This window comes from Callorhinus ursinus, unplaced genomic scaffold (genome assembly GCF_003265705.2).
Source record: "Callorhinus ursinus isolate GAN/ISIS: 27379988/994484 unplaced genomic scaffold, GSC_fseal_2.0 scaffold65, whole genome shotgun sequence".
In the NCBI taxonomy this organism is placed as follows: Eukaryota; Metazoa; Chordata; class Mammalia; order Carnivora; family Otariidae; genus Callorhinus; species Callorhinus ursinus.
In genome coordinates, this window is record NW_027397127.1 from 6,340,272 (window position 1) to 6,362,346 (window position 22,075).

Below are 22,075 nucleotides of genomic sequence, written 5' to 3' on the forward strand. Positions count from 1 at the left end.
AGCCCCGCTCCTTTGCCACAGTCGCGTCCTGACTTGTCTACCATGTCCCAGGCCCTATGCCGGGCCCTGAGGAAACGCGATGAATGTAACCCATTCCCTGCCTTGAAGAAGCCACCAATTCACTGGGGAGGTAGGTGGGTAAAGAGGACATCATGTAAAGCACGGTGACAGTCACCCTGGAGGGATCCACTGGGGACTGTGGAGGCAGACAGAGGCAGAGGCAGAAAGCAGGCGATTGCCCGGTAGAAAGGCGGGCTTCTGGGGCCCCATGCCAGTTGCCTCCTTTGCCCCCACCTGATATTTCCATCTCCTCCACTTACCCCCCAGGCTTTTCTGGACCCCGAGGTGCTCCTGGACAAACACCAATTGCAGAAGCTGTCCAGGTTCCCCCTGGACCCATGGGTCTACCGGGCATTGATGGCATCCCTGGTCTTACGGGAGACCCTGGGGTTCAAGGCCCTGTAGGCCTCCAAGGTAAGGAGAGCACCAGTGACAGGGGACTTCTCGGGGGGCGGGGGAGCTAAGACGGCCTTGGCTGAGAGGCTGAAGCAAGTGGCTGGGATCTCCAGCTCCGAGGATGCACCTTCATGGGGCATTTCCTCCTTTCCTTCACAAAAGCCCCTGAGCTTCTTGCCGGGAAGGAGGGCCAGCAAGGTCAGCAGATGTACTTGGCTTTAGAGAATGTGTGCGCAGAGCAGAGCGACTACTCTGGGCAGCGCGTCCCTCTCTAAATATGCTGCCCAGGGAAGGAGGGAGTGCGGTGGGGGATCAAGAGCCAGGGACAAAGCCCGGGGCCGGGAGGCCCGGGAAACCCAGCTTCTAATCCCAGCTGATGCACCAGCTCGGGTAAGTGAGTAGTCTCTCCGGGCCCAGGTGTCCTCATCTCTGACGTGGGACTCCGACAGTTTCTGTGCATTCTGGGCGTTGCTGGGAGGATGAGAGGAAGGGAGGGAGAAATAGGTGTGAGGGGGGCTCAGAAGGGCTAAGTGCAGAGCAGTGGTCCCAGGACAGATATGCCCGGACTCGGGACTCCAGCTAGGGACTAGCCCAGGAGGCTCAGCCTGAGTGCTCTAAAATGATGGCCACTGCGCCCTCTCCTGGTAAGTCCTGGGCATGACACAGGAGTCCTTTTTTTCTCTGGGGCCTGTTCTCGCGGACCTCCCACACACGGTGTCTGAGCTGCCGGCCTCCTCCCCTTGCAGGCTCCAAAGGTTTCCCTGGCATCCCTGGCAAAAATGGTCTCAACGGACTCCCCGGCCCGCCTGGGGCTCTTGGTGACCCTGGTCTCCCCGGACTGCAAGGCCCTCCAGGATTTGAAGGTCTGGTGATGTCAGCCCCAGGGGGCAGAGGGTTTCCGTGAGGATGGGAGGCTTTGGAATGAGCCCAAATCTCAAATCTGAGAAACAGGAAACCGGGCAGTAAAGCTTGACACTACTAGGAGCCTGGAAGACCAGACTGCATTCCATTCGCTCCCACCCCACCTCTGAGCCTAGGAAGGATGAGCCCCCCACCTTCTGGAAGGCAAAGGACTCCTTCCAAATCCTTCTCTGGGTTCTCTCCCAGCTCTCGGGAGAGCTATGACTGTCCTCTAGCCTGGCCCCTGGCCCTGCACCTCCCCTCTTCTACCCTGGGATTCTGACATGGATGGGAAGGGGGCGGTTCAGGGCATAAGAAAGTCTGAGATGAGGAATGGCTGCTACTTACCTCCCATTTGACAATGCAGATGGCAAATCAGTTGTCCTGCGTAGAGAACGGCTCTGAGGCTCAGTGGAAAAGGGGGGCGATTAATTAGCCACGTCTGCCATGGGCAGGAGAGTGGGTGTGATTTTTGCCCCGCTAGTCCCAATTCTGCTTCTGCTGCCTCTGATTCAGCAGGGTCTCGGTTATGTCCTGGGAGAGCCTGCAAGATCCCCTCGTAGAGGACCTGAGGCCAGGTGGCAGTGGGAGGGGAGCTGGGTAGCACACTTTTTCAAATAGGAACTCTGCTGCTGGATACACCTGAGTTGGCATTCCAGCTCCACGGGCTACGGCACTTGTGAGCCTGTTCCCTTATCTGCCAGCCGGGGTAATCATGTTGCTGTGAGGATCCAGTGAGCCATGCGGTGTGCCGCGCTCGGTGCTCGGCACGAAGTCTGTAGCTGCCCTTATGAGCGGCTCAGCCCCCTTTCCCGCTCTCTCCCTCTCAGGTGCTCCAGGGAAGAAGGGTCCCTTCGGGAGGGCTGGAGTGCCTGGGCAGAGCGTGAGAGTGGGGTACACGTTGGTGAAGCACAGCCAGTCGGAACAGGTGCCCCTGTGCCCCGTCGGGACGAGCCGGCTGTGGGTGGGCTACAGCTTGCTGTTCGTGGAGGGGCAGGAGAAAGCCCACAACCAGGACCTGGGTAAGTACTGGCTCTGACACCAGCCCTGGCCATCCTCCACCCCGCCCCCCCCCCCCACCACCACCAAGGAGGATCAAGAGCTCCCCTCCTCGGTCCTCCCGGCCCGGGGCGGGCCCACCGTCGGGCAGCAGGGTTCGAACACCAGCTGTTGCATCAGGCGGCTCTGGGTTTAAACCCTGGCTCTCCCACTTACAGGCGGGGGACCCTGGACAAATTCCTCGGCCCCTCTGAGCTTCCACTTGCTCCTCAAATGGAAACAAAGCTAATGCTCGTACCTATCTCAGAGGCACAAGGATCGTAAGGATTACATGAATCACCCAACGGAAAACGCTTAGGACAATGTCTGGCATGTTAAGCATCCATTACACATTAGCGATTAGCAGGAGTAATAATAATAATATGACCTGTGGGGCAACAGCAATTACCCAGGAATTAATTGTATTGTCTACAGGTGTGCCGACTCTGAACCACAGACTCGCTCTATTAAATGCCGGTTTTACGCCACAGATTAATTAGGGAGTCGTTATGCGGCTTATACAAAGATTCCTTTCATTCTCAAACTTCCCTGGTGAGTTGAAAATAGGATTTGACCAACAGACGCCAGTGGATGTACCATGTGCCAGGCCTGGAAGGAGGGGCGTCCCTGCTCTGGGACAAGCGATTGGATGCCAACCCGGCCCGTCCAGCCCTAGTGGCGCCGGGGACAGTCTCAGCCCCGCCTCTCAGCCACACCTTACACCAAAGCCCCTGCCCACCTGCTCTCCTTCCAGGCTTTGCTGGCTCCTGCCTGCCCCGCTTCAGCACCATGCCCTTCATCTACTGCAACGTCGACGAAGTGTGCCACTACGCCGGGCGCAACGATAAATCCTACTGGCTCTCCACCACTGCCCCCATTCCCATGATGCCCGTCGGCCAGGCCCAGATCCCCCAGTACATCAGCCGCTGTTCTGTGTGCGAGGCGCCCTCGCAGGCCATCGCCGTGCACAGCCAGGACGTCACCATCCCGCCGTGCCCCCCGGGCTGGCGCAGCCTCTGGATCGGATACTCCTTCCTCATGGTGAGGCCCTGCCCTGCCCCCTTCCCCGGTGTAGAGGCAGAGGGCGGCGGGGAAGCGGGGGAAGCCCTGGGAGGGTCCCTCAGTCGGGCTTGCAGGCCCAAGTGACATGAGGTAGGAACCACAGAATTTGAAAAGAAGGAAGAGGCTTGGCCTGACCTTGGCCCAGTCCTGCATGAATGATGGGTAATTCTGAGGGTGAGTAGAAAGGAGCAGTTTGCACCCAGAGAGTCCCGGGGTGAGAATATGAATCGCTGGCAGAGGCCCTAAGGTCTCCATGCCAGCTTCAGGTATGCCACAAGCGAGGGAGGGAGGTGACACCCGATCCCGGGGGGACAGTGAGGGAGAGGCTGTCCCCACTCAAGGCCGGACACACTCTTCATTGCCCAGGCTGGGCATGGGCGCCCCTCCTCTTCTGCCCACCGACCCAGGTCCCTCTGGCCACCTCTCATAACCTCCTGAAAGGCTCAGAGGAGGGCACGCTGTGTTTCTACATCCTTGCTGGGATCTTTGCTGCTGCTCCCCGTTGCCGTGGGAAGGCTGTACATCTTGCTAGGAAAGAGCTGAGAACGTCTGCAAGCCCAAAGAGGCACCAAGGCCCTCACACGCCATTCCGTGTGACTATCGGGGGGTGGGGTGGGGACATTCAATGAGTGAAAGGTCAGGTTTCGGGCCAGAATCGCTCCCAGGGAACATGAGGGTGGCACCCGCGGAAGTACCCTGCGTCGCCAGAGCTTCCTTGCTAAATCGCCGGGGGTGAGATGATGAGAAAGCGTCTTTGAAGAATTACCAAAGCCTTAGGCCTCCTCACATTGGTGTACCTGCCTGGGAGGAGGTACTTCCTTGTTCTGCTCTCTTGGTGGAATCGGGCCATTTATCCCCAAGTAATACGGAATGGCCTCACCTCTCATTCTGTCCCGTCCACCACCCAGGCCAGGAAACGAGTCGAAAAGGCCCCTGAGCTTCCACAAGCAATGGTAAAAAAGTTGTACAAAATCGCATGTGTCTTGCTCCCGGGAGCACTCTTAAGTCCTTAGTCACAATCTCTTTACTCTTACTTTACACAGAATTCTAACATTCTAGAATATCCATATTTTCCTGAAAACCTGTAAGGGTGGGAATTTGGACTGCCTAATATGGCATCTTGGAGCTATAAGACATGCCTATAAGAAGGAGAAAAGAGAAAATGATTCAAAGGTGGCCTAAGAACTCTACAAGTTGTGTCCCTTGGTATGGGGACACAACTGCCCAACACAAAAAGCAACATTCCCAACAATAAGCCTGAGTCCTGCGCCAAGTGTAAAAGACGCAACGTCTGCCATTTAGCAAGGCAGGGAGGTGTGTCGTCTGTTCCGGAAAGTGTTCTGTCTGAGGATCCAAATGAGGAAAACTTTGATGTTTCATTTGTCAGGAAAGATCCCTTATAGGGAGACTAACCCTCCGGGAGTTCTGTAAAGCCAAGCCATCCCTGAGCGTCCAACTTGGGCATCTGTCCCATTGGCCATTTGCTGACCCCGGGGGTGGGGTGGGGGATGAAGCCTCTTCCTCACCCCCTGTGGTCCAGCTAATACCCCAGCTGCTGTGAAGGGAGACGGGGTGGGGAGTGCAGAGACCCGGGACTGCTGCCTGTGGGTACAGTGACTGGCGACTATGGGCTAATGAATGGCACTGACATTGGATGCCGAAGGGGCCCTGACGGGAGGGCCGGGACACTAGGCCACATGCGAGGCCCTCTTGTACGCAGCAAGCAACAAACGCTCTCTGTTGCCCTGAAGGGTGTGGTACAGATGGAAAACGTAAGAAGTTCTGAGGAAGGTAACTGCAGAGCCAGCGCTATTCACAGATAGGCTGGGGGAGGGGCCCAGGGTTTAGCCACTTGGTGGGGCTCCAGGCGTGCTCTTTCTCTTCTTGGGGGTCACCACCAAGGGCTTGGAGTAGACCAGGGCTCGGAGAAGACCTGCATCCTCAAACCTCCTGAGTCCGCCTTCATCCAGCCTTTCTGGGACTTACCTGCCCGCGGGGATCGGCAGGGAGCCCCCGAACACGCCTCGGAACTCGGCGGGACACCCGCAGTTTGGCGGGGAGGGGGGGGCACTCTGGCCGAGAGGTCCCCGCTGCCCAAGCGCGGTGGGTTAGGAGGGCCCTTGGGGAGCTCGGAGGGGACGCTCCCGGCCCCGAGGACGAGCAGCCCCTGGTCCTGTAATGTGAGCTTTGGGGGTGCTGGCTAGATGCTGGGGCTGAGCCGAGGCGCCGGAGCTCCGGCGGGCGCACAGCCCACGCGCTGACCGTGTCTTGCAGCACACTGCGGCGGGCGCCGAGGGCGGCGGCCAGGCCCTGGTCTCCCCGGGCTCCTGCCTGGAGGATTTCCGAGCCACTCCTTTCATCGAGTGCAGTGGGGCCCGGGGCACCTGCCACTACTTTGCCAACAAGTACAGTTTCTGGCTGACGGCGGTGGAAGAGAGGCAGCAGTTTAGGGAGGAACCGGTATCTGAAACGCTCAAGGCCGGGCGGCTCCACACCCGGGTCAGCCGCTGCCAGGTGTGTATGAAAAGCCTGTAGGGTGGCACGTGCCCCCCTGCCCCCTGCCCGCCCCTCCCCCACACAGCGGGCCCCTCACAGCCCCGGACGAGCTGAAGAAGGAAGGCCCCATGCCCGGGTGCCCCTCTGTCGAGTCTCCCGCGGGCTGGGCTGCTGGGCACTGGTCAGCCGGCCCTCCTGAGGTCGGCTGTCCCACTTCAACCTGGTGCTGCCGCTGGATTCGGAGGTTCGCATGCTTATTCACGGCTGCCTCCGAAAGACCTGCTGGGCGACTGCTTTCTTAGACTCCGAGGTCACCACACATTCTTTGGCTTAAACCAGAAGCCGGTGTTTCCACGTTCAGAAAAGAAACTTGTCCGGCAGCCCGGGGTGCGCTCCGATTCCTTCGAGAGTGAGCGCGGCTGGGCCCCAGAGTGCTTCAGGAGGGGGCTCGTTAACTTCGGATGGTGCCCAACGAATCACTTCCTCCTTGCTGGCTCCCTCCCCAGCCAGAGACCTAGGACTTGGCCTGGTCCAGAGTAGAGCAGGGGAGGCATGGAATGCAGCCGGGGGCCCAGAAAGGGAAATGAGAACCACACCCCTTTCTCCCAGGCTGGGGGGCGGGGAGGGGGATGGGTAAGGAGGTGTGAATTTTGCTTTTGACTCCAGGAACAAAACGAGGCAAAACCCTTGTCCCAGTTTCTCAGAGGTCCCTGTTTATTCCAAATGCCATCCAGATGTGTGCGGTGGGGCAAATCGAAGCCGCGGTGTGTCGGGTCCTCAGCGTTCTGAGGCTGTCCTTAGAGACTTGCCATTAAAATGTCCATCCAATTGCTCTTTCACAGGTAGCCTGTTAAACTATTTTAATACTTTGTTAAACCTCATACAAATCTAGCACACTCCTCTCCTTAGCAGTTGGCAGACCTAAAGCAAGACTGAGTTGACTATAAAGTGTATTATATTCTCTGCAGGGGGATGTGTTTTAACCATTTCCTCTGATTATCAGTTTCCCAGAATACTTAGCTATGTTAACATGAGGCAACTCCTTCCAGGTGATTCTCTTTCCTTAAATATTATGTAAACCGGACCAACACAGAGAAAGCATAATCAGTATAATCTGAATTATTGTTACCTTCACCTCCTGAGTAATAAGCATGCTGCCAGCTTTGTACATTGCAAATAAAAGGAACCAAACATCAACATTTGACTCTTTTGACATTCTCTGATGAATACTTTTCTAAAGTCCATTTCGCTATAATTCGTGAGTCCCCCTCAGAGCCTGTTACTGCAAGCTGAGCTTTACAACACAACACACTGAGGTGGGAAAAGTACAATTAAAGGTCAAAGGGCAGAAGGCAACAAATCCACAACTCAGTTTCAAAATCTGCCCACAACTGCTTTTAGCCCCGTCCATGCTAGAGTTCAAGAAACGGGTTTCCATACTTCTGGGGCTTCAGGATCTTTTATAGATAAATCGAAAGTAGAGAAATGTTGGGGCACCTGGGTGGCACAGTCAGTTAGGCGTCTGACTCTTGGTTTCGGCTCAGGTCATGATCTCAGGGTCGTGAGGCCGAGCCCCACGTCGGGCTCCGTGCTCAGCGAGGAGTTTGCTTGAGGCTCACCCTCTCCCTCTGCCCCTCCACAACCCCCCTCACGCGCACATGCTCTGTCTCAAAAATAAAATCTTTTTTAAAAACTAGAGAAATGTTGAGGTTGTTAAAATCAAATCCAAGGCATATATGCATATATTTGTATATGCATAAAACATATCTTCTGGACGGATAAACAAGAGAGAAATGATGCTGGGAGTATTCGGGGAAGGTCACCGACCTGTGGGAGGGAGAGACATTTTCATCGCATACCATTTTGCACCTTTTGATTTCTGAACCACTGGAATATATTACCTACTGGGAAAAAAAAAAAGAAGAAAAATGGAATTTAAGGAAATAAGTGTTCTAATATTGCTACATATACAAATGAAACAAAACCAGCTTTGCTCTGGTGCTGGCTTTCAAGCTAGTGGTTGCTGGCCTTCCTCAGGCCTTGGTGGAGGAAGGGGGTGAAATGCACCCACGTTAAGAGGGGAGGAAAGGAACACGGGCAGATGCCACTTAGGCTTGAGGTGCAGCCACACAAAAGAGGGTTTAGCAAAGCCAATTTGATGAAAATGTACTTTAAGATTTGCTATGTTGCTCATCCCGAAACGGTTTGGAATTGCACTTGCTGCACGGATTAAATGTCACCACGTGAATAATTTTTTCTAACTGTGGCTGTGAACCAATATGGAGTCAAAGTCAAACACCATTTTTTATTTCCCCCGAATCAACAATTTTAAGTCAGTGATTGGCAAACTTACAGCCTGCACGCCAAATCCAGCTCGCCACCTGTTTTTGTAAATAAAACTTTATTGGCTTATAGCCAGGCTCATTTGTGTGCCCGCTGGTGTTGGCTGCTTTTGCACTTTGACCGCAGAGCTGAGTGGCTGTGACACAGGCCGCCTGGCCCACGAAACTGAAAGTGTTTACTATTTGGCCCTTGGCAGGAAAATTTGCCCACCGCTGATTTAAAGTGATCATGACTTGGGGCGCCGGGGTGGCTCAGTCGGTTAGGCGTCTGCCTTCAGCTCAGGTCATGAACCCAGGGTCCTGGGATCGAGCCGTGCGTCGGGCTCCCTGCTTCACGGGGAGTCTGCTTCTCCCTCTCCCTCTGCCCCTCCCCCCAACTCATGCTCCCTCTCTCAAATAAATAAAATCTATTTTAAAAAGAGTTTTTAAATAAATAAATAAAAATAAAGTGATCATGACTTGATTGAAGGGCAGGGTGACATCTGACAAAAAGATCAGTAAGGATGGTGACAGCGACCCATCAGACAGCAAGGTTCCCTCAGATAGGAATGAGAACAACCAGTGTGCATTTGCTGTAATTTCTCGGGCAGATTTTTGATCTGGATTATAACCATTTAAAATACATATCCAAATAACTTAATAAGACCTTTTTCTCCCTGATGCAATCACTTTATTTTTAGAGCAAGAGAACAGATGGCCTCTTAGTATTTAGCCCAAAAGAGGTCACTCCTGAAAGGGAGAAGAAGCACAGGGTAACCATCTCTCCTCTGCTGGTGCTTGAAGCAAAGTGGGAGTTGCTGTCTATCTGCTAGACACCCATCTCCTCGTTTCAGTAGCTGCAGACTCGCTGTGGCCAGGTAAGACAAGCTGGGAAGCAAGGGACGGCTCCTAACCTTTCTGCTCCTATGTTCCATGATTGTTCTAGTTCGTCCTGGGGAAGGGTTGTTATCGTTCGTTTTCTGAGAAATGGTAATTGGCTCAGTCATGATTGCTATCAAGTTTGTATGCTGTTGGCATATCAGGCACTTGCTGACTAGAAAAGTCTCATGTAATGGATTCGTGTTCTTCCGGTGCCGGATCGAAGACAGACCTCCAAGTCGTGTTTCCACTACCCTAGACGCTCAGGATCTCGAAATCTTCCTCCAGGTCAAACTCCTCTAGTTGTTCCGTGGAGTCAATGAATTCTATCGGAATATGGAAATGAGAAAGAAGAAAGCTTGATACTTGGGTTGAAGTGGTCAGTACAGTTACGCGGTAGTTAAGACTATTCATTTTTTAATGGTTTTGCTACAGAAAAGCTTCTGTGGAGGAGACTCGCAGGGGGAACCGCGGACAAGCACTAGAGATTCTTTCGAAAGAAGCAAAAACAATTGAGCTCGTTACACGCTCTTATTCCCAGGGACGAGGATGAGGCTCTGGGGTCTTTGAGGTACCTTTTGAATCACCCCTGGCCTCTGATTTGGTTTTGGGGCCAGACCATGAATACACGTTCTCGTCATTTTTGATTTTGCATGGCCCTTTTGCATCGAGCTCATTTTCTTCAACTATCAGGCTTTGAAATTGGTAAAGATCAGTTCACTGGAAGATTAAAATCATCGGGGACACCACTCCTTGCTCAGGCCAGCTGAGGAGAAACTGTACCTTCCATGGAAAGCGTGAGCCAGTCGCTTCGGTCTTGTGAAACAACCGCTACCCAAGAGCCCGCGAACAATGGCTTACCTGCCCCAGTGGTTGTCACTTCTGGCTTGGCTGGAGGAACAAAGGGAGGCCAGTGCGATGGGCGTTTCTGAACTAATTCAAACATCCTTAAGTTTTCCTTTAGGATTTCCTGAGGACACACAGAAACGGCTGTAAACATTTCACACTGACTACACATTTCGGTCCGGTTGTCCATCTGTGATCCCAAGCCCTGCAAGAGTGACCTGGTTGTGGAAAGGCGAGAACAAAGCCCTGGCCAGTGTGCCCATCCTCTACTTGATCATCTGAAGACCCAGCCCCCCTTCAATTCTTGCGCTGGTCTGTGAAGGACACTGGAGGGAGTAGCTGACGGAAGGCCAGTTGCCTGCGCCTAACTCAGTTCAGCACCGAGCTGTTCCTGATGTGTTGGCTCCAAGGAAATGTGTGTTAATTACGTGAAATCTGCCCCCCAGAGGATCCTGGGACATAGTGTTGGCGGGGTTTTGATTTTAGTCCAACACTTGTGGTGTATGTCCTAATTTAGATGGCAGAGTCTTACCAGAGAGCTTTCATTCAAACTTTACAGGGGGTGTGACTAGAGCTTCGCTGCATTCTGACAGATTAAGTATTGCCTTTAGAAAAGAATTCTCCATTTTGTCCCAGCCAGTGATTAACTGGGGCTGCAGAGTCAGCTAGAGACATTAGTGTCAATTACCTGTGCGCTTGTGAAGAAAAAATCTGCCCTCCTTACACTTGCAGGAGGCTCTGGGCTCCCATCTCCCCAAACTCTTTTTCTTCTTTTTCCCTTTTGTTGCAGATAGGAGAACAGCAAGTCTCCCGCCACCCCACCCAGGGCGCTTTTCAACTACTCCCTGTGGTCGCCCTTCTTTCATAAGCATTGATCAATGTCTCCCACATGCTTGGCATGTGTTAGAAGCGAGGATGCGGGGGGCAAATACCAAGACTGGTGAGCCAGCAAAACAGTAAATATCCTTTTACACAAAATACCGAGAAGAGAGAATATCTGGCTTGGGTGTTTACACACATTCCTGCAAATCGTGTTTCCTTTAATGGCAGCGTGCCTACACTTTATAGAAATGAGACAGCTAAGAGAAAGATGAGCCCCCTAAACTACATCATGGACTATATGCAACTGTAAACAGACCACGAAACAAACAGAGAAGCAGTTTGGTTCCTTCAACCATCTCGGCGCTACGAACAGAATGAGGAAGGCTTTAGGCTGAACTACGTGAAGTTAGCATTTTTAAGTGAAAAGGGTGGAATATTCGTTGAATATTTCGTGTGACTTGTAGGCATAATCAGATGAGACATTATGTAGCTAAAAATATCACCCACTTGACATACTAAGCATATTTCAAGCAAAGGTTTTGCTCTGGTTCCCCCCAGAGTTAGGCATGATGCCCCACATCTTAGTTTTTCCCTTGCAATACAATCCTATCAGGCTAGACTCATGTCACTACGTGAAGCAGTCTTGAAAAGGGATCCTGTTGAATAACTTCTGCTTTTAAGACTAAGGAAAACACACGTCTTTACCTTCTGCACGAGGCTACACCAGCTATCAAAGTCCTTTTCTTCTTTGCAGAAAAATCCCTTGGGGGGAAAAGCAAGAGAACATAACTTAGAACTGGTTAGGGGCACCGAATCAGGCGCTTTGTACTCCAAGATGGCGCTGCTGGCCCAGAGCTAGGATGGGGGCCGCTCTCTTTAGATGCGTCTCCTGACAGGAGCGAAACACACTGGCTGCATCGCCCCCTCTCCCAGGTCACTGCCTTACCTGGACACACACGTTTACTCACTCATTCCATCTCTCCCTCTCCCTCTTTCTCTCATTCTCGCCCCCTCCCTTCCTCTCCCTCCCTGTCCCTCCCTGTCACCCTCCCCTCATACTGTGAGATACAGTAACGTGAAGACCAGTCTCCAAAGCATGGGGTCAATTCCATTACGCTCAGTGCGCAAATAGACACATCCATAGAGAACAGTCGATAAACCAACCAACAAAAGCCAAATAGTACTTTTAGCTATAGAGGCAGTGCACAACAAGATGGCTTTGACCTGAAGGAAGTGATCTGTTAGAATAAAGAGAACCATCCACCTCCTTCCCCATCCTCAGAGCCATCCTACAGTAGTGAAAGAATGGTCCGAAACGAGAGGAGGACTCATGTCCGCTCTCAGTCTCTGGTGCTCTGAGAATCGGGTTAAACTGGAGGAGAGGATGCAGACAGGCCTCAGAACCACCGGTAACTTCACAGGCAGCTGTTCCTTCAGCGTGTGTAGACGGTCGGCATATCTCCAGGGGGAAAACCCTGCATCTTCCTGGATTGCGTGCCCAGGGAAATGAGTGCTATCCACCCAAAAGATCTTGCCCCCTGATCCCTCCCTAACTATGTCCTGCCTTATTCCGGGTGCCTGGGTGGCAATAATTAGGGCGCAAGAAGTAAAAGGGGAAAGACTGTAACACTAATGATAACCGACATTTACAGAATGCTTACAATGTGCCCGGCACTGTGCTGAGTGCCTTATGCATGGTATGCCTCCCACAACCCTGAAGGAAGTATTGTTTTGCTCATTTTAGGGAGGAGAAGGCTGAGGCTCAGAAAAGTTCAAGGACTCCCCATAAGTCCACAGCTAGTAAGTGACAGGGCCTGGATTCCAACTCTAGTAGTTTGCCTTCAGGGTCCAGCCCTAGCCCCACCCTACCATGGAACCTCTCGGGGGGTGGGGCCCAGTGAGTGAACCTACTCTCGCTGTCCTACGTAGCAACCCGGAGAACTCCCAGGGAACCAGTCTGTAACAGGGTGGCGTTGTATCTCTTGGCCCACCCAACCTTCAGATACCCACCAGCGCTACGGAAGGATCCAAGTTCAAGATGTTCATTCGCTGCGGGGACTGCAGGCAATGGAAAGTCTGGTCGTCAACTGTTCCATTCTCTTCGGTGTCAACAAAAGTCTGGGTTGTGTGAGGGTCCAAGAAAATGAGCTCATTGCCTGTTTGGGATGAGACATGCTTAATCTAGAAAGAACCACTGGCCCTGGCCCCACTGCTGTCCCTCGGGAGGAGGCGCTCTGGTTTTCTTAACCCCTCCCTTTGGTGACAATGGGAATGAGATGACAGAAAGCCTAAATTTGGGTGATCATGCCTGAAGGAAGCCAAACCCAATCATTCAACGAGAAGATTTACATCTCCTCAAAGCCCGAGACCAAAAACGGAGAGGGGTGGGTTTGAGAAAATGTGCGAGTGAGAGACCACAGATGACATGGCAGGCTCTGTGAGCAGCAGTTAGCAAAGAGGTGGTAGGTACAATCACCAGGGCGTGAGCCCAGGTGTCAGTAGGGAGCTTTCTTCCTCTTTCCACAGTGGGAAGCATCTCGCTTCAAGCCACTGGTTCTCAGACCTGTGGTCAGAGAGCACATCCGGTAAGGAAAAAAAAAAAAAAAAGGCCTTGGCCTTCCTTCCCAAAGAAATGGGAATGCTGACTCTGCTATGGATGGACTCTGACTTCTGGTCTCGATTAGCTAGCAAGTTAGCAATTCCCAGTGGAAAGCGTTGCCCTAGTCACTTTGATACCAGTACAGACACACCTCACTGAGGAAATGCACTTTGAGATGATGGGCCTGCACAGAGGAGAGAAAAACCATGCTTCATTAAGGTGAAAAAGCACAGCCCAATAATGACCTGGGAGGAGTCGGAGATAATAAAACTTGTACTTTGATATTCAAAGGGCTGAGAGGCCCCCCAGTGCTCATCAGTGGCATGCTGAGTTGGCAAAGGTAGCACCCCAACCTCACCGTCTGGGCCTCGGGACCAGCTGAGCCTCTGTGTTGTGGACTGGGTTGGGCAACCGAAGAGAGACCTACCCAAGGCAGGAGGATGGGGTAGGGAAAGATGCCCCCCAAGACTCTCCCTGGAATGGTATATCCAGGATTGTGCTGGGCCACATCTAAGTGCTTCTGTCAGCAGAGAACGTTTCTGATGCCTGATGAATAGCTTAACTTGTCTCTCTCACAGACATATATATTGACCCTAGACCACAGCTAGGTGAGACCAGTTATACCCCAAAAGCTTCAAGTCACAAAGAAAAGCAACAACCAGGATGTTCAGAAGGAAGCCCACTATGACCATAGACAAGTAAGAAGAAAAGGAAGTTGTGCACAAGAAAATAGAAATCCAGAGCGGGGTTAGGATAGAGCATTCTGCCAGAGTGTTTCAAGTTAAGGTGCTGAGAATAATTGGATTAATAAGAGCATCCTCTGTGATTCTGGCCCTTTCCGTGTGTGTGTGTGTGTGTGTGTGTGTTTGTGTGTGTGTGTGTGTAGTGGAGCTTTGCAGGCTGCGTTGTTTCTGAGAGATACAGTAGAATCCCTAAAAGGTCCTAGAAGGGATGTGGGGACCAAACCAAGGTCTCTAATTAGGCCTGAGAACAAGAGGCTGTCTGGTCAACCACCTGCAATGGATCTCCAGTGGCAACCTTCACCCAAGTGCAGGGGACAAACATCTCCTGTCTAAGTAGGCAAAATGAGACAGCCAGACTCTCATCCTGGACATAGTGTCACACATCGAGAGCTTTTCCCAGCTTCCCACCAGGAAAGAGGGCCCTTGGGAAGCAATGTGGCATGGTAGGCAGAGATGGCCAAATTGGAATTGAATGCTGGCTTGGCTACTTTCTAGCTGGGTGGCCTTGAGGCAACAACCCCACTAACTCTTAGTTTCACTATAGTAAGCTTTAACTCACAGGGGTACCGTGCTATCTATGTCTCTATATAGGACTAGCTATCTATACCTATATGTGTATATATGTTCCCTATCTATCTATCTGGGGTTGGGACTTTGCAGGGTCCCTGACACAAGACAGCCGTGTCAGCAAACGGCAGTGCTCATCTGTTCCCTCCCTTCAGACATTCAACCAATCTGGAACCCCCAACATAATGCAGTAAGGGGGTAAGTCAGAAAAGGGGATTCGGGAGGACTTTGGGGCCTCAAATAAAGGCGAAGCAAAGGATTTAAGAAAGGCAATGGGCAAATGGGGACGGTGCAAACCTCTCTCTGGGGAGCTGAGGGTTGCCCACACCCCTTTAATGAGTAGTCAACCTCCACAAAAGTCACCCTGACCCACTGGCCTCACGAAACAGAGGGGCTATGCTGGCTTGGCAAACTCTTTCTGGGTAATTTGGGGTAAGAGAGACCAGGATCCCCCGGGGAATCCCACACATTGTCCGTTGCAGTCCCTCCAAAATTATTTTCCAATCTGTTTCGGCCTTGGCCTCGAGCACAGAAAAAGAGAAAATTGATCTTTGCGACCTCTTCTTTGACAGGAACCCAAAAGCTTAGAAGCGGAAGGCATCTACATTTATAGGACTCCAAAGACTGGATTTTGTACTGAGAAAAATAAATGTCTCCTTGGTTTGCCAATGTTCCATCAAGCTGTGGTTCTCCGGCTTGACCAACAGATGGCAGCAATAGCGAGAGCTCAGGCCACCCTGTAGAAACCTCACCTCAAAGAGAAGAGTGAGGAGCAAAGCAAAGGCGGGTGTTGGGGGTCCAGAAGGGTGGGGCCACCTTTCACTGGGTGCGCACTATGTGCCTGGCTCTTGGCTGAGTGCTCTACTGTGAGGAGACAACACGGCGAGGCAGGGGTGAGCCCTATTTTCTTTTTTGTTTTTTAAAGTAAACTCTATGCCCAACGTGGGGCTCGAACTCACGACCCCGAGAGCAAGAGTCGCGTGCTCTACCCCTGACTGAGCCGGCCAGGGGCCCTGGCCCTATTTTCCACAAGAAGAAACCGAGACGAAAAGAGTGGATATTCTTTTCCTGCTACCACACAGCTAGCTGGCAAGTGGGAGACCACATGCAGGGCCAGGGGTGTCTGTTTCCCAAGCCACCTCAGCTCTCTGAATCTCCAACGGAGTGGGACGGCGAGGGGTGCGAGCTCACTTCACCCTCTCCTCTGCGCATCCCTCATGCCACTCCCCGTGCCTGGTCTGGCTCCCCTTGCCCATCCAAGGCTCTCCCTTGTAATCCAAGCTCATATTCCTCAAGGCCAAGTTCCAGGCCACACCACTCCCTTCCCTGTGCTCTTCAGCACCAACCAGGTGTCTGGGCCCTTGGTACGCAATGTGTGGTGTTTACACGAGCAGCATCAGGCCCGCCTAGTTAGAAGTGCAGAATCTCACCCCGGACCTACTGAACCTGCATTTTAATCGGCTCTCAGGATGATCTGTGTGCACATTAGAGTTTGAGAAGCACTGGGCTAGCGCGCCTGGTGTGCCAAGGGCCTTAAATGACTCAGATCACAGCTAGCCTGTACGGTGGCTAGGGTTCCAGAGGCATCAGCCGAGGCAAGGGAATGCTGGGTTGCCTGTTAGGATCCGCATTAGGAACGTTAGTGGTTTTCAGGCTTAGGCCCCATCACCAGAAAAAGGATAGCTCTGTCTTTGCCTCCTCTCAGTTCTACCTGGTCACGGCTCTGAACGATGAGGCAGCAGGCCCAGCTGCGTGAGCCTGGGAAGCCAGAGGACGGGTCCTAGCCTGAATGCCCAAGCCCCAAGGAGAGGGGGATCCACAGTGCCAGGGGAGTGAAACCCTGCCACCCTGGGCCCCCACAGAAAGGAGAGAGAGATGCTAAAAAGATGCTGTGCCCCTGGCGTGGTCCAGTGGGCAAGCAGCTGTGGAACCATCTTTTCAAGAGGCAAGGCGGTGGCGGCACTGAGGGGGGTGTGCTCTCCATCGGGCACCAAGAAGTGTTACTCTCCCCAGATCAGGCCAGAGACAGGATGAGCTGACCAGAGGCCATGGCACCTCCGGGCGAGATGAGGGGCCCCTAACCAGAACTGCCTGGGCTCCCGTGCAAACCTTCTGCCCGCCCTCCCCTAGCCCGTGACGACTTACTTGTGAGTCCTCTTTTCTTACCTAAGAATCCTATGAAATAATAGGCGTTATTTGGTTTTCCTCCTAATGCCCCTAAAGACTGTGGCATCTTAAAACACTCCTAGAGGGAAAGAGAATGCAAGATTCTCAACTCACTTGTGGACTGCTGCTCACGGATCTCCGTGCTCACATGGCGGTGTGATGGGCAGGCGGCAATGGGCCCGGGAAAAGGAATGACTTACTTTGAACGCATCAACATAGACAGGGTTGATTTGGTTTATGCCCAGGCGAAGGGGCACAATGAGCAGCAGGGGTTTCCAGGTTGGGCAGCCCGCAGGGGTGCCCTTACTCTGGTTCGAAGCATTCAGAGTGTCGGCGGGGCTCTCACCCACTGTGTCTGCACTCAAGGGAAGGACACAGCACATTTTTTCTGGAAAGGGAAGACAAGAGAGTTGGGTCAAGGGGAATCATCATCCGAGATATGCCGAGGGCAAAACTGAGGGCCACCTCATCTCCTGCTTAGAAGCTCCCCCCGCCCCACCACCAGGGACCAGCTTGCCCCGCCTCCCACAGGAAGCCCAGGCCACTCCTCCAGCCCTTACTTCTCTTCCTTCTGGCACCTGAGCACTCACCTCCTGCCAGATCTTAGGGGCTCATTGAGAAAATATTTCTCAACTAGTCTGCAAGGGCCTCTGAGACAGGGGCTGTATCTTTTGGTTTCTCTAACCCCATCAGGGAGAGCACATGGCTGGGCAAATGGGGGCCTCGGCAGAAGACCTGTAGGTGATTTAACTGATTATCCTCACTCTGAGTATGCTACAGGGAAAGGGTCTGGGCCCTTCCAGAGAGAGAGGACCCTCTCATTGTTTTCTTCCTTTCAGAAAGCTGAAAGGGAAGAGAAGAAAAGGCACAGGGAGTCTTGTGCTCCCCGAAGTTTCCCTACTTTGGTGGAACAGGCCAGGGTCAGTGTCTGTCTGTCTGTCGTTCTCTCTCACACACACATACACACACACTTTCTGAATGTTGAGGAAGGACCTCAACCACCCACCAACCAGGAAGGTAAATAGGCGAGGGACTCACTGATATCTTCAATGACCACTGTGTTATCCATTGAAACATAAACAGCCAAGGAATTCCATTCGTCAAATAAAGCAAGTTTTCTGCAAAGCAATGCACAATGAGGTCAAAATTGGGGAAGAAGGCAACATCAGCGGGGAGCAGTACAATCTATGCCCCCTGTCCCTAAAGTCACCGAACACTAAGCCACAGAGAAGTTAGAGTTTGGGTCAAGCTCTGGCCCCCCTGACCAAGAGCTCTGGAACATTCCATGTCCAGGACCCTTGAGAATGCCACAGAGTCACTGTTTTCAAACCCTGAAAAAAAAAGAGCCCTGCTTTACAAAATGGAAAAATCTACCTCACAAGATGACGTCATTCCTGCTGGGTGAAAGAGAAAAGGTACCAACATTTCTGCTCCCAAGAGATTTTGTTTTCTCTTCTCAAATAAGACATTCTGACTTACTGGGGTTTTTTTCCCCCCCAAAAAAGGAAACTGTCATATATATATATATATATCTCACCAACTATATATATATATATATATATATAAACATTTATATTTATATGTATACACACACACACACATTTGGGAGCATAGATAATACGTAGAATAAGGCCCAGGAAAATGCAGAGAGAGAGAGAGAGAGAGAGATCTCTTACACCCCTCCCCATGTGCAGTGCAAACACTGTTCGAGAAACTTGGGCTAAAGATGGCCTTGGTGTGGGGCCTCGCTGGTCAACAGCTGAAGACAGAGAGCATGCTGAATTGTGTGACTTTGGAAGGGGTTAGAAAGAAAACCCCTTTCACAGAGGGATCATCCATGGTCTGGGTAAAGCAGCATGACCATATCTCCCTTATGTTTCCCTGTCGCCCATCTGAAAGAAGGCATGTTAAACCTGAGTACTTCTGGGATTCTTGGGTAAAGCCCAGTCTCACTGGACAAAAGAAAAACAAAACAAAAACAAAAACAGGGGCGCCTGGGTGGCTCAGTTGGTTAAGTGTCTGTCTTTGGCTAAGGTCATGCTCCCAGGGTCCTGGGACTGAGTCCCGTGTCCAGCTCCTTGCTGGGGGGGTGGGGGGGCTGCTTCTCCCTCCGCCTGCCACTCCCTCTGCTTGTGCACACTCTCACAAAGAAAGAAAGAAAGAAAAAAACTCATTCTTTTCCTAACCAAAGTAACTCCCAGGAAGAGGTTAATTACCATTAAACTTTAATTTCATTCCTTTTGATATATTACCTTTCCTTGATATACTAATACTCTGTTGTTAACGGTAACAATAATAATGAATCAAGACCTGCTTAAGTTCTTTTTTTAAAAAAGATTTATTTATTTATTTGAGAGAGAAAGAGAGAGAGAGAGCATGAGTGGGGGGAGGGTCAGAGGGAGAAGCAGATTCCCCGCTGAGCAGGGAGCCCGATGCGGGACTCGATCCCGGGACTCCAGGATCATGACCTGAGCCGAAGGCAATTGCTTAAGCAGTTGAGCCACCCAGGTGCCCGACCCACTTAAATTCTTTTAAAAATGTATGTTTCCGGGGCACCTGGGTGGCTCAGATGGTTAAGCGTCTGCCTTCGGCTCAGGTCATGATCCCAGGGTCCTGGGACTGAGTCCCGCATCGGGCTCCTGGCTCGGCTGGGAGCCTGCTTCTCCCTCTCCCTCTGCCTCTCCCCTGCTCATGTTCTCTCTCTGTATCTCTCTGTCTCAAATGAATACATTAAAAAAATCTTTAAAAAAATGTATGTTTCCATTTGTCTGTTGTTAAGAACTTCAAAATTTAGAAGACAGAAGCAAACTCTGAGGGACGTCACGTAAAAAACCAACCATTTCAGGCTGGGTCTGGGGCCCAGCATGGCCCTTCTGATTAATCTTCTATGCGTTCTACCCTGGCTTCCCATACCGGTTCCCGAAATACTGCCAGATCTTCACTCAGCAGAGTCAACCGTGCCCTCCAAAGGAATTATGGACTAAGGCAAGAAAGTGCTCTCAGAGGGGTTGAACCATTAGCTAGGAGTAAGGCCAAGATACCGATTTCACTTGGGTCCCCAGGAAATCCAGCCTACTCCCCTCGTGAGCATACTTCCAGAGCACTCTGGTTCAGAGAAGACTGGCTAATAACTGAAACAGTGCCCCCTCGGTACTTGTCATGGAGCAGGTCCCACCATCATCCTCCAGAGAGCCCAGGAATTGAAGAAGCAAGCTACACCCTGAGTCCAGATGGTTCCAACCTTCTGATGGCCTAAATCCGGCCCCAGATTCTGGATGCCATCTTCATTCATCCTTCAAGTATTTGTTGAGCACCTGTGGGTGCCAGGCAGTTTTATGTGCTAGTGTTACAGTAGTGAATGAAACAAATACAATCTCTGCCCTCACGGAGTTTGCATTCAGTGGCAGGCGTCAGGAAGGAGAGGGACAACAGGTGAGGGGCCCTGCAGGTGCACGTGCTGATGCCACTCACCCCGTTCACTTCTAAAATGTTGGTCTTGGATTCTCCACCTTGCCCCTTCCTGTGGGAGGTGAGTTCGGTGATTTAACAGAACAACGGCAAAAGTACCACGCTGGGGTACCCGGAGTCTGCTAAGAGATGACAAACTGATCCCAAGACTCCCTCAGGGTTGGTCTCCTCCCATAGGTGGCGAGCTCCCCGAGGCAAGGACCGTGTCGAGTTTATTTCCATATACCCAGCACTTAGCACGGTAGAGCCACTCAGTAACTACTGAAGGAATGAATGGATGAGGCCTTTTATACTCTACAAGGTGGGAGTCTGGGTCTTGCGTAGGCTGCCTCAGCCTCCGCCGCCACTTAGTATTAGCCCTTTGGCTTCAAACTGACCGTCAGGCTGATGGTTCTCTGGAAGGTGAGCACCAACCCAGAGAGGGAAGAGACACTGAAGGAGTCCTGAGGTGCCTCCCCATCTACCGGTGCCAATGGCTACAACTCTGATCTACCAGAACAGATGTCCGCACGCACCCACTCAAAGAACTGTCTGAGCGAAATGGCACAGATATTTGGCAGCGCAGTGGGATGGCAAGAAGAGCTAGACTGATGGGACACGGGGTTAGCAGGAGAGGGAGGCATAGGAGACAGAACGGTAAGGCAGACGCCAGACTCTTTTACTTACTTTAACACCTGTGCAACTGTATTTGGTCCAAACCATTCGCCGATTGATTTCCCTTCTCCTACACCCATTTGTGCTGTTTTTACGTGGGGAAAAAAAAGACGTTAGCAAAAGTTCTTCCAGCACGCCACAGGCTCCTAGTTTTTTGCATAAATAATTAAGCAGATGGACAATTCACAGAGCCACATATAAGGCAGGGGATGAGAGCAGTGGGTACAGACATTGCCTTAAAACCACCGATGTGACCTTACCCATTTGATGGATAGAGTAGCAACAGTCCTTTCTATCTAAGAAGCACTGGAGGATCTGTTGGTATTCTTTGGGTTGTTCTTTTTGTTTCTCCCAGTTCCAGTCTTTTTAGGAAAAGAAATGAGTTAAAGTCATTTTTATAACTGCTTATTACCTCTCTGCACTCTTATCGTAACTACGAGGTTAGAAGGAAAACAAAAGAGTTGCAGCTAGAAGGCAGGGGCCGTTGGGTTAGAACATTCCTAAGTAAACTTCAATTTTGATGACAAAGACATCTGGAGACATTACTTTCAAAGTCTCAGTGGGTGTAAAGTAAAAGCAAAACAACAAGTTGACCAAGGAGTTGACTTAGCCCAAGGGCTGAAGCTAGATAAATATTACATGAAAACAACGTCAGAAAAGGCTTTTCTGGTCAGCTACTCTGTGAGCAGGAGGTCGCCACAAAACCCGGAAGTATATCCTTATATCACCCTGACGCCATATTGTCTCATCTCCATACAGACGGCAACGGCTTTGGTCTGTATATTTTGGCAGCATTGCCGAAAGAGTCTCATGGGGCAAGTGCTATTCGGACACTCAACAGTGCGCAGGGGATTAGACACAATTCACAACTAAGGAAGCTCAAAAAATTTGGCAAGCTGCCATTTTTACACAACTTTGAAAAAGTCCACACCGACCTTTGGAAAAACAAATGCCTTTGCTATCAAGTGTTCAAGGTTTCTTTGTGACCAAAACCCAAATAATTACATCTAGAGGAATCCCTTCTGCACCTTAGGCATGCCCTCCCCCCCAAATGCCAC

The 22,075-nt window shown here is 51.5% G+C and overlaps 2 protein-coding genes across 10 annotated transcripts in view; one reads left to right on the forward strand and one right to left on the reverse strand.

Annotated features, from left to right (window-relative positions):
• The window catches only part of COL4A6 (collagen type IV alpha 6 chain), a 268,861-nt gene extending 261,276 nt beyond the window's left edge, over nt 1-7,585 (forward strand). For 4 of the 7 annotated variants that reach the window (XM_073885698.1, XM_073885697.1, XM_073885699.1 and 1 more), the window contains 6 exons: nt 328-474; nt 1,203-1,319; nt 2,187-2,378; nt 3,149-3,435; nt 5,731-5,970; nt 6,687-7,585. In XM_073885698.1, coding sequence (XP_073741799.1) covers nt 328-474; nt 1,203-1,319; nt 2,187-2,378; nt 3,149-3,435; nt 5,731-5,970; nt 6,687-6,767 — 1,064 coding nt within the window. In that variant the 3' untranslated portion in view covers nt 6,768-7,585. Of the gene's footprint in view, nt 1-327; nt 475-1,202; nt 1,320-2,186; nt 2,379-2,829; nt 2,967-3,148; nt 3,436-5,730 lie in introns of those variants that run through there. The other 3 variants (XM_073885700.1, XM_073885701.1, XM_073885703.1) reach the window with 2 other exon arrangements.
• A 1,356-nt stretch (nt 7,586-8,941) lies between these two features.
• Nucleotides 8,942-22,075, reverse strand: part of ATG4A (autophagy related 4A cysteine peptidase) — a 53,445-nt gene continuing 40,311 nt past the window's right edge. For all 3 annotated transcript variants that reach the window (XM_025853661.2, XM_025853662.2, XM_073885781.1), the window contains 9 exons: nt 21,278-21,379; nt 21,030-21,102; nt 17,934-18,013; nt 17,096-17,283; nt 16,896-16,974; nt 12,831-12,976; nt 11,526-11,582; nt 10,014-10,122; nt 8,942-9,478 (listed from right to left, as the gene is read on the reverse strand). In XM_025853661.2, the coding sequence (XP_025709446.1) occupies nt 9,408-9,478; nt 10,014-10,122; nt 11,526-11,582; nt 12,831-12,976; nt 16,896-16,974; nt 17,096-17,283; nt 17,934-18,013; nt 21,030-21,102; nt 21,278-21,379 (905 nt within the window). In that variant the 3' untranslated portion in view covers nt 8,942-9,407. The remainder of the gene's footprint in view (nt 9,479-10,013; nt 10,123-11,525; nt 11,583-12,830; nt 12,977-16,895; nt 16,975-17,095; nt 17,284-17,933; nt 18,014-21,029; nt 21,103-21,277; nt 21,380-22,075) is intronic.